The sequence below is a fragment of the Clupea harengus genome, chromosome 9 (genome assembly GCF_900700415.2).
Source record: "Clupea harengus chromosome 9, Ch_v2.0.2, whole genome shotgun sequence".
Taxonomy (NCBI): Eukaryota; Metazoa; Chordata; class Actinopteri; order Clupeiformes; family Clupeidae; genus Clupea; species Clupea harengus.
In genome coordinates, this window is record NC_045160.1 from 8,010,660 (window position 1) to 8,022,895 (window position 12,236).

A 12,236-nucleotide genomic window follows, 5' to 3' on the forward strand; every position below is an offset into this window, starting at 1 on the left:
ACTCATGAAATGTCTGTGGCCTGACATTTAACGTTAGCATACCTTTGGTCAAGGTAACGTTAACCGATGCTGTCAGACGTCCTACCATTTAAGTTAACACTAATGTGTCTGACGTTTTCTTTTTTTTACAACAATAGCTACTGCGATAATTACACTTGGAAAGGTTACTAAAGAAACAGTAAAGGTTTTCCCAGGTTGTATAGGTTATCAAACGCTGAAGCTCATCAACACTGGAATGGTATCATCCCAACGTCGACTAGCGAGTTACTTAACGTTAACCTCACCATGTATCATTTGCCAGGACCAAGTGTAATACCCACGAGTTAACTAAATTGACAAGAGTACTGTACAGAAGCTGGCCGGCGTGAATTGGTGGCTACATTGGTTGAACGTGGTAACATGGCTAAATACCCTTATGTCTTTTTTTTAAAGGTCAGAAATATTTGTAGGTGATGTCCCCAAACCTAATGACTTTCGAAATAACGTCAGGCATTGGCTGTGTTTGAAATTGCATAGTGGTTTACGAATACACAACGTTATTTGATGATGAAATCGCTCTGCGGCAGCCACATTGGCAATTGCAATTACGATCAGTGGTGGAAATGTTGCCTAATCGTCTGAAAATATCCGAAGGTAGTTCGTCAAAAAAATTCTAGTCATAACTGTGATCAACTGTTTTTCAACTATACTATAGCAGAAACCATTGCATTGCCCCCTAGGTGAAGGTGTGGTTTTTTTGGTGATGTCGCAAGCTAGCACAATTTGAACAGTATTTACGCTACTGTTTGATAGGTAACGTCAGCCTACATCAACAAAGTCAAAGTGTTTTATTTTTAAAGTGCGCAGGGTAACACAAGGTCGTCACAATAAGGGCAGGAATGGCAATAATGATAATAATAATAATAAGTCAAGCAAAAAGTACAGTAAAACATTATCAGCAGTCCAGGGCCAGTAAAGATGGGGGTGGGGGTGACAATGGACTGGATAATAAGAGTAATAATGTTATAAATATAAAGTGTATAAGTGCCAGACCAAATTCAAAGTCAACTTAATTTTTCATTATTGCACAAGTTGTGTTCAAGTGAGGAATGGCATAATCTTGTGGGTTTATTATCACAAGATTTACATTCAGTGTCTGACGAGATGAGTCACTTGTGCCCGTTTTCTTAAATGTCTACATAATGCACATAGCATTGCTGGCAGAGTAAGCGACTAAAGGCTTAGGCTAATTACACCAACATAGTGAATTAGTGTCCAACAAGATGTTGATATGGAAACGGCCTCTTAAATTGGAACTCAGATTTTCGGTGGAAATTCACATCTTTCTGAATGCCACGTGAGCAGTCGCTATGTCTAGAATTATTAGAATATGGTATGCAAAAAATACTATACTATTTTAATGCAAAACACTACTGGTTATAAGGCACATAAAATTCTCTGGGAACGAAGTGATCGTGGTGGGCAATGGCGGAGAACAAATTTGGAGCCAAACTGTTTAGGGCTTTGTATGTTAGAAGGAGTATTTTGAAATCAATTCTACTTTTGACAGGGAGCCTATGCAGAGAGGCAAGTACAGGTGAGATGTTGATATTTTTTAGTTCTGTATAAGCTGGAGGCTCTTTTTTGAGTTGTTGCTACATCCGGACAGGAGAGCATTGAAGTAATCTAGTTGCAACTTAATAAAAGTGTGGATTTGTTTGGAGGGATAGGACTAATTTTGGCAATATTGTGTAGATGAAAAAAAAAACAATGTCTTTGAGATCTGTTTTATGTGAGAATCAAGTAGGAGGTCTTAGTTGATGGTAACACCAAGGTTTTTGATGCTGGTGTTGGGTGTTAATGAGATGCCATCGAGTGTGGGTAGATGGCTAGATGGTCTCATTCTCAACTGGTTGGGGCCTACAAGCATAATCTCAGTTTTATCAGAGTTAAGGAGCAGGAAGTGGTTAGCCATCCAAGATTTTACATCTTGTAGCCCAGGTTTCTATCTTGGGTAGACGGGTAAGGCCGTTTCAGTGCTGTGATGGGCTCTAAAGCCAGATTGGAAGACTTCTTCGATATCGTTTTCATGTAGAAAGGAAGTAAGTTGCTTAACTATTACTTTTTCAAGTATTTTTGACAAGAAAGGGAGGTTAGATATGGGACTATAGTTAGCCAGATTATCAGGATCAAGGTTAGGTTTTTGAAAGATAGTTTGATCACTGCTATTTTGAATGATTGGAACATATCCTGAAATGAGTGAGTTGTTCATTACTTTAAGTAATGTCTCACTTAAGAAGGGTAGCGCATGTTTAAGTAGTTTTGTGGGGATAGGGTCTAGTAGGCACGTTGATGATTTAGATGATTTGAGCAGGGAGGTCAATGGGTGTGAAGGTGGAGTGCACCAGGTTGTGGGGGTGTTGCAGAGGTTACCATAGTGCACTCTGGAAGGGCTGTAGGGTCATGGATGGGGAGGTTTTTTTTTTTTTTATATATAAATGTTGTTGTTGAAAAATCGTTACTGCTACAGATAAGAGGAACAGAATGTTTGATTGTATTGTGTTTTTTGTTAGTCTAGAAATGGTGTTAAAGAGAAACCTTGTTTTTTTTTTAATTATTATTTTCAATCACTATAAGAATATTAATTCTGATTTCGCCTCAGAAAGTGCTCGTTTATAGTTTAGAAGACTATCCTTCCACGCCAGATGGAATACCTCAAGTTTGGTGGAGTACCATTTTTTTTCTAGGATCCGTCTAATTTGTTTAGGTGAACGAGTCTGATCAGTGTACCATGGGGCGAGTGCGAGTCTTTTATAAAAAAAAAAAAAAATTCTTTTTCAATGGTGCAACAGTGTCAAGGGTTGAGTGAAGCGCACATATGACGCCATCTGTTAGTAGGTCGATGAGGTGGGGATGTGCTTATGCCATTTTCAGTGCCAGGAGTAAGAGCTGTGGCAAGTGGGGCTGGTAGTTGTGACCTGAATTCTGCTGTTGTCTTGTCATAAACAACAGCTGTAGAAGTGGGTTGATTACGATGTTGCTCAGAGTCCTAATTTCATGTTGATAAGTTGGTGATCTGAAAGGGCAGTATTTTGAGGTAGAACTATAGGGGGGGCAATTTCAAAGCAATATGTTAATACAAGGTCAATGATTAGTTGTGGTAATGAGTTGGCATGTTTACATGTTGGGAAAACCCAATAGAGTCTATTATTGATTGGAATGCGATTGTAAGGCTATTATTTTCATTGTCCATGTGGTTTATAACCAAGGTGGATAGGACGTTGGGTGGTGTTCCACTTTGGATGTGTAAGATGAAGTACAAAGACTTCAAATTATTTGATTTAAAATTCAGGTCTTGGGGAAATACCTAAGCTGGCATGGAAAATTGTTGCTACTCCACTTCCTGTACTGCGGGGAATGTGGCAGTTAACATGACTTGGAGGAGTAGACTTTAGGAATTAATCTGGTTTTAGCCAGGTTTCGGTTAGAAAAAAGAATTTCAATGTGGTTGTCCGTTATCAACTTGTTAACCGTATGTTAATACGGCCGAGCTTTAGGTGTACTGGTAGCATTTTGTACAGATAGTTTTTATCTTGATCAGATTTTCCTGTCTAATACCTCCATCAGTCTGATTTATAGTGGGCTTAGAAGTTCTGGGTAAAGATACAGTTTGTATATGATTTAAATATGAGCAATGATTCTATTGGTGCAGCAGAGGTCAGTATAGGCTAGTAGTTCTGCTTCCTAGTGTTAATTTAGGGTAGTCAGGCTTGGCTAGATGGTGCGTTAAGTTTTTCGAAAGGAGGCTGGCACCCTCCCGAGAGGTTTGGATGCCATCACCCTGCTTCCTCCAGAATGTTGGCTAGTTGTTGATAAAGCCTACGTCATTGCATAGGAACCATTCTGATAGCCCGTTTTTGAGTGATACTAATCTGCTATACACCACAGTTAATGTGTATGGGACCCAAACACACTACTGAGTCTGACATTTGTTTAGCAAGAATAAGCACTGACATGGTTTTAGTATCTTAGTTTCTGCGTTTAGAGTTAGCAAATTATTTGTAAGTGAAATTCAGATGGGTTGTGACTGTTTCACGGACATCGATTTATTTTGTAATGAAGTCCTCGCTTTACCGTGACCCATTTGTCCTGCAATTTATGCTGCGGTGATACCACAGGTTTGCTAGGAGGTGGAGTAGCCACAATGACGTCATGGCAATGCACCATTAACCAGTGGAGCGCTACAACACTTGGTTAGTTGGCTTTAACCTTAACCTAGGTAACGTCAATAACGGTAACTGAATGTTAGCCAGTCTACTCTCACTGGTGACTTGCCAGTTCTCGACATGTTTGTTTGTATATTAGGCTACCCACCATACAAGAACAGCTATTACAATAATGACACATTTTTGTGATTGGTCAGGGTGGAAATCAATGGAAGTCAATGCAACGTTTATATGTGTATGGTCTCTGTAGCTAACCAGCAAATATCCAGCTGTCAGATAGCTAGCTTACCCCCTACCTAGCTGACATTTAAGAGTGGGAGCTACCTATTGAAAGCAGTGAACAAAATTAAGCCTGATTTATAAATTATACATTTGTTCATTCAGTTGAGTTGTAAAAGTAATGAAAGTTCTGACGTTGGTAAAATTAACTTGGTTCAAACAAAGTCAACTACTTACTGAAAGGTTACCCATTGGCTACATGAGTCTGTCTCAGCAGAGCTCAGCACCTCTTCCTCAAATGAAGGGCTGTATTGTGGTGTGGTTGGGGCTGGATAAAACTGAGACAAAAAAATGTATTCATTTACATAATAATGTTTACAGTAAAATATGGGGGGAAGCAATACATTTTTTTTCCTTCTGTGATTTCCACCCCTTGGGTGGGTTGGGAAGGCGTCCACCAGAAAGTTGAATTCTTTTTGTTTTGGGACCTTTTCTTTTACAGTGAATGAAAAAGTGTATGTCAATCTGATTGTCGCTTGATTTTTTTTTTAATGTTTTTGTATTTATTTGTATTTATTTTTTATGGACAGGACCAATCTTCTGAAAGAGGGGACGATTCCAACCAAAGACAAGAGAAGAATGAGGAAAAGAAACAGAATGAAAACACAGCTTTTGCCAAGAAAGTGGTTTTCCGGTTAGCAGGACTTATGGGAGTTGGTGCTGCAGTTGGCGTCGTGTACATATTTGGTGAGTGGTTGTATGAATGATTGTGCCTTGCATGGGAATTCACCCCGACCCTCCCAGTTCTCAGCCTTCAGATTTCTCAGAATCTCCTAAAAAAAAAAAAAAAAAAAAAAAAAATGTCTGAAAACAAATGTCTGTTAGTGGTGTTGCTTTTTGGTTACCCGACAGGAAACCTTGATTGTCTCAGGACGTCAGGCTTACGATTTGTTGTGGGATTTGAGTAATTTGTTAAATCTCTTAAAAGCTAGCAACATAGCTTAACACATTTAGGTGTTGGTATGATTTCACTTGTTTGTTTTTCAGTGTTTGTGTCAAATATGCAATAGTCATTGAGCCGTCACATTCATGATGTGGTTCATATTTCATCCGAACTAGCAGTGGCAGCTGTGACCATCATGTCTGAATGAAATATGTAAAAGGCCATTTCACCCCAAACCAGTCAATGATTGAGAATTGTATGTGTATAATTGATTATCAGGCCAAACATAATCATATATTTTGAGGTACACAGAGATATTTGGTTCATCTGAAAATGTTCTTGTTTGTGAAACTGCCCCTTTAGTGTCTGTTGCATCTGATTTGGCAGAGGGTGTGGGTGTACAGCCCCACCCTCTCAATACTTTGGATCCTCAGAACTTAAACTGACAACACTCATTCATAGTAGTTAACATTTCACACATCATTGGTTTAAAAAAATAAATTATCAGTTTGAAACATTTCAAAAACGAATTTGCAAGGGGAAGTAGGCCCTATGAACTGTAGTGGCAGCAGTAGTAGTAATTTTATTTTGATCGCTATTCAGTTTTTCAATATAAATGCACATATAAATAATACAATGGCAATTAGGCCTTAAATTAACAGGACTGAACAAAAACAAATTGACTGAAAAGCTGTAGACTGAAGCTATAGCTTATTATGGGGGTGATAGTGGTTCAGGAGGTCGTTCAGCAATCGGAAGGTTGCTAGTTCAATCCTGACTCCCACTCACCAAGTGTTGAAGTGTCCTTGAGCAAGACACTGAACCCCCATCGCTCCCGATGTGCAGGTTGAATTTCTAAAGGATTACTCATGACTGATCTTCTGATTCAAAAGTTATTTATTAAAACACATTTTGGGACCTTAAACTTAGATTTAAGTGTTAGTCAGGGCGTATTTAGTTGTGCTTTTAAGACAAGTAATTATGCCACATCCTAGCAGCATTTGGAGATTGGCATCTTGGCTGGATGTACCATTTCACAGATGGCTTTCACCATGGCCATGGAAGTAATTATAAGGGCATGCATCTAAATGGGTTGTTGGTGGTGAAAGGCTGCAGGACGGCATCTGGTTACCTCCCATCTGAGCTTAGATGGATGACATGACTACACTCAGTGTGTTTACATGATGGTATAATTCGAATCTTTGCTTAGTCGGACTATGTTTTCTTTCGAGGGTAGGTGCTATTATCCCAATATACATGGCAGTGAATAAATCGAATCATTGGCCGAAAGCATGTCATATCCCATACGATAGGTGGCGCTGTTTTTATTACAACTAGTGGTGATACAGCCCTTTCCGCTTGACCTCTTCACCACTACCAATAACAACAACAGTTGATTGAGCATGAATCGCGTCTGTTCATCGGTCCAGAAATGCGTGTTGCCTCTTGGGTTGTTTGTTTGTTTCTGCCAGGCCGATGTGTTTATAAGTTACATTATTCAAAGGTGAAAGATAAAAGGCGAGAGAAACGCACGCACATTCACACATGCGCGCAAATAATGGGTTACAGCCTAAACGCATTGCCCTTCTGCCAGTTGCATCAAATTGTTTTAGTACTTCTTCGCTGTCGATTTCCAAATCTGTGTGAATATTCATGAGAGCAAGTCCAGTCAGTCTTTTCGTAGATAGATACAAGACCTTCAGGACGCAATGAATGTTTGGCTAGAAATTTGCCGAACTTTCCAGGGCTTGATAAAGTTCACTGCGTAACTCATTTAGCTGTTTCCAGCTCTGTATCTGCATCGTCAACGCTGGGCATTAGTTGTCTGTACTCCGATTTTATAGTTTCCCCATTTTAATAAATATGCGTTCATGATATATTTTTCTTCTTCTCGCGTAGCAGAAGGTACGCACAGTGCGTACGGCTGCATGCGCCACTGGAACTCTGTGCAATTAATACAATACATAATAGGCTAATTGATACAATATCTCCTCGTTTGAGTGTGGTTGTTTGAGTGCAATGGGAGTGTATGATCGATGTTGTCTATAAAGGTATTTAGGTAAAGGTATTTACGGGAAAATATCTCGATCCACCCGTCACGTCTCTCTTTAGAGGGCAGCGCCAAATAACTGAACACAACTAAACTCACGCGTGCCTCAATACCAAATTTCATCATATTTGATAGAATGAAGGACATATTAGTTGTGAATAGTATCACCGAGTTTGATAGGTATTGGTCAGGTAATAGCCGAGTGACAGCTGATTTGCATTCTGATTTGACAGTACCTTTTCGTGGTTTTTTTTTTTCAGCGCCAGATAACTGAACACAACTAAAGTCACGCGTGCCTCGCGGGCACAATACCAAATTTCATCATATTTGATAGAATGAAGGACATATTAGTTGTGAATAGTATCACCGAGTTTGATAGGTATTGGTCAGGTAATAGCCGAGTGACCGCTGATTTGCTTTCTGATTTAACAGTACTTATTCGTGGTTTTTTTCAGCGCCAGATAACTGAACACAACTAAACTCACGCGTGCCTCGCGGGCACAATACCAAATTTATTGATAATATTTGATAAAATGAAGGACAAATTAGTTGTGAATAGTATCACCAAGTTTGACAGGTATTGGTCAGGGGAGACGGCCCAGTGTTCCAAAAGCCCGATATTCCGAAATCTCAATATTCCGAAAAATAGTCCCCCTGGCAAAATTTAGAAATATTTTAAGTGGCACAAAACACTCAAAGCATTTCGTTTGCACAGCAGAGCAGAGACGCTCACCGGGCTATCATGCATATAACTTTTCCTAGGCAATATTTGTTAACTTAGCCTACTCTGGTTTTGAATATGGGGTAGGCTACCACTCATGCGAAGGAAATCACCGGCAGATTGTCGCAGGACATTACGCAGATCTTGTCAAGCACTGACAAAGCATGCATGCGTTGGCAATCATACAAATATTTTTGTATCATCGCGATGCAAATGCATGTGTGTATAATAATATTCTGAATTCAAGTTAATTCTTGTGAAATAAAGGCATTTATATGTTTATGATTGTGTGATTCATTGGGATGTGCATGTGGGCAATAGTGGTTCACGTTGCTGTACTCACAATTTCGGAACAGCGGGCTGTCGGAAAAATGGGCTTTCGGAACATTGCCATGGAACCTTGGTCAGGTAATAGCCGAGTAACAGCTGATTTGACAGTACTGCTGTTGTTTTAAGCAAATAAAATGTGGAACGTCCTTATACGTGTTTAAGGAGGGGTTGTAAAGGTGCTCATATCTTCGGACCTCTTCTATTATGTTTGTTCATAATCAACAAGAATAAGCTTGTGAGACAGTCTGCAGGATATTCATAAAAAACCGTGTCATTAGTATGAACAGTTGAGACAACTTATCCCTCTTTCGTCTTCCGGGTCACGACCTGGCAGGGAGAGAGGGAGCATGCGCAAAGACGCAAAGTCCAGTTCCTTATCCAATTCACCGTTACATGCCGCAATAGTCGAACTATCAACTGGATCGGATCGAGTTATCCAGGGGAGTTAGTCCGACTATGTGCGGTCCGACTACGATCCGACTAAGGTGCTTACATGGAACGGATAATGCGATTTCAGTCCGACTAAGGCAGTTATTCGAATCCATGTAACCACGGTCAGTGACAACAATTGCCCCATGTACCCATCAGCTGTTTGCCAAGTGAAATGAAATGAAATGCTGAAATAAGCAAGAATGGATGAAAGTGAAACCTAGCAAATGTAGAAGTGTTTCTATTAGTAAGGGAAAACTAGTGGAAAGGTGGTTTTATATTGATTGTGAGGTGATCCCTTCTATTGTAGAAAAACCTGTGAAGAGTTAAGGCAAGTGACACAATTCCACATTGAGTGAACAAGGACAGGTTTCCAAGCTGAGAGAATTGATTGGTAAGGTTATCAGTACTGTTGATAATACTTTCTTTCCTTATTAACTGAAATTGTGGTGCTTGCAGTTTGAGTGTTTACCAAGGTGGCCTTTATGTAACCGCTTTAAATCATTTTGGTGGTACGCTGACTTTCAATACGGAAACGGCACGTCTGGTATTGCACCATGTAACTATGCACCGTATTCTCTGTATGGACATCATGGCAGAGAAAATGAATAAACCGTGGAAGAAGTGAGCAAGAGACTGAACAAGAGTCAGTCTTGGACTGGTTTTTACTCGTTGGCGAGAGTTAGAATGCCGGGCTGGCCTTCTCTCTGTTGGACTAGTCAGTAGTGACTTATTAGCCATCTTGCTATGTCTTGTGTTGTGTTTGGCTGTGTAAGGAAAGTGACCGACTTGCTAGTTTTTCTGCATAAACATCCCTACCAGTGTTATTTATGAAAGAATGTGACGTACGCCGTAACCTTGTTGGTGTCATCCCTGTCTCACTGAGATTTAGTTTTTTCAGATGCCCAGTCATCGACCTCAGTCCCGTCTCAGGCTTTTTTTTTTTGTCAATTGTCTGTATCTCACCAAATAAGCCTTGGAAGTTTGCAACCTAAAAAACCTCGCCTATTTTGTGCATAATATACATTGGACAGTGTCATTTTACAATATGTGCCTCACAGCTTTGTCAGCTGCACCCTGTGATTCTGAAATTAACATAAAGTCTGCTTCTTAATCATAATAACTTGAACAACTTCAACAGACCTTGAATGAACAATTGGGCTGTGTGTGTGTGCGAGAGAACAAGATGCAGCTGATAAGACTGCAAGGTTAAATAAGCGTACTAACACCCCTTACAGCCCTGTCAGCTGTACCCCGTAACTCTTAGCCCAGTGTTCAGTGTTGTCTGTCTCTCCAGTCTCCAGACATTTTGCCACGTATACTGGTGTCCTAAAGTCCTCCAGGAGGCTTTAACATTTTTTTATAAAAACGTTTGAACTTTTACTTTACTTTTTTTACTTTAAAAAAAAAAAAGAGTTGTTACCGTCCTGAGGGGGAGGGCTACCTTTCCTACCCACAGCCTCAAAAGCTGTTTGCAGCCTCTCCTCAAAAGCTGTTTGCAGCCTCTCCTCAAAAGCTGTGCAGTGTGCTCTCTTCTTGTTTTTGTGTGTGTACACTGCCTGTCCCTCAGCACTTGACTGGCTCCGGCTCCTTGGTCTCAGTCTTATGCTCAGGCTCACTCGCTGTGCTGTCTGACTGTGGGCTGTTTCTGTGTGTTGTCCGACTGTACTGCCTGACTGCATGGTCATGGCATCTCTAGGTGTCCCTTAAACTCTCCCACCTTTTTCTTTGAAAAGACAATAGAAAACATTCAGTATAAACACATTACCCACATTTCAAAATGGCTTGTTAGAATGCTATGTCTGAAATGGCATAACTTTATGTGCCACTGTGCACATTTGTGAATGCTTTTATTGTTTTCCAAAATACCTTACTTCAGCTGAAACTGATCCTAAATGCAGATAAAATAAATGTATGTTGTTTACCAACACTAGGGACAGACCTAAACATATCCATTCTGTTGTCACTCTTGAGGGAAGTGATATAGAGATTGTAAACTCTTATAAATACCTGGGTATTTTGATTGATGACTCCCTCACTTTTTTTTTTTTAAGCCGCATATTCTGTACCTGGTGAAAAAGCTGAGGCTAAAACTGGGTTTTTATTTTCGAAATAAGTTGTGCTTTTCTTTTAATGTAAAAAAGAAACTTGTTGCCCCCACTTTTTTATCTGTGCAAGATTATGGTGACCTATTGTACATGCACACCTCTGCTCAGTGTCTTCATAAGGTTAACACAGGGTACCATGCTTCCTTGAGGTTCATTACAAACTGTAAAGCTCTGACTCACCACTGTGAGCTATACTCTCAGGTAGGATAGCCTGCTCTGGCCACTCGTAGGCTCTGTCACTGGTACTCCTTTATATATAAGGCAATTCTTGGTCTGCTCCCATATAACCTATGTGTCCTAATCAAGCAGAAAAGTGCCGGCAAATACTCTTTGCGTTCGCAGGACTGTTTTATGCTAACTGTCCCAAATGCCCGTACGGAAATAGGAAAGAGGGCTTTTATGTACTCTGCTCCCTCGGCATGGAATATCTTGCAAAAGGTCTTGAAACGAAATGATTTCATCTCGCTTAATGCTTTTAAACTTGAAATGAAAAAACTTGAGAGATTCTTTAAGATGTAAATGTTTTTAATATACCTGGCTACAACACTAACTCCTAAATGTTGGCTTCCTTTGTGTTTCTGTCTGTAACTATTGTTTGTATGTATGCTGCTGCCTGTCTTGGCCAGGTCTCCCTTGAAAAAGAGATTCCTAATCTCAATGGGTTTTCTCCTGGTTAAATAAAGGTTAAATTAAAAATTAAAAATGTAAGCCTAATGACATTCATCATGATTTTCTCCAGCTAAGCTAAGTCTGTGTAAGCTCTTGGCAATAATAGACTTTAATATAGCCATCACGCCAGAACATGATTGACCTGCATGAATAGTGCATATACATTTTTAATTCACATTATCACATCCTTTTTAAACTAATGGACCTGTTCTAAGGGTTTACATTATGTGTATAATATGATTAATAATCTGTTCTTGGGAAAATATACATTTATTTGCTGAAGTATCAGCAGCATGCCCAGGCTGTAAATGCACTCACAAGAGAGTAAGGAAAGTATTTAGACAGTTTCCAAGTGATATAGTATACAGTGAAAAAGCTATGTAATCCTAACCCAGTGTGGTCATAATCTGCCAATCAACCAAAGGTGGTCTGAGTGATTACCTTTATACTATGATAAAACATTTCAGTTCTGATGAATGGTTTCTTCCAGGATGACGATGCCCCTGCCCTTATCCATAGGGCTTGAGGGGGTCACTGAAATTTTTGATGTGTATGGAAATTA

The 12,236-nt window shown here is 39.8% G+C and overlaps 1 protein-coding gene across 1 annotated transcript in view; it reads left to right on the top strand.

Annotated features, from left to right (window-relative positions):
* The window catches only part of timm50 (translocase of inner mitochondrial membrane 50 homolog (S. cerevisiae)), a 40,168-nt gene that overhangs the window by 386 nt on the left and 27,546 nt on the right, over positions 1-12,236 (top strand). Inside the window, exon 2 of the mRNA XM_012828065.3 lies at positions 5,015-5,171. Within this exon, the coding sequence (XP_012683519.1) occupies positions 5,015-5,171 (157 nt within the window). The remainder of the gene's footprint in view (positions 1-5,014; positions 5,172-12,236) is intronic.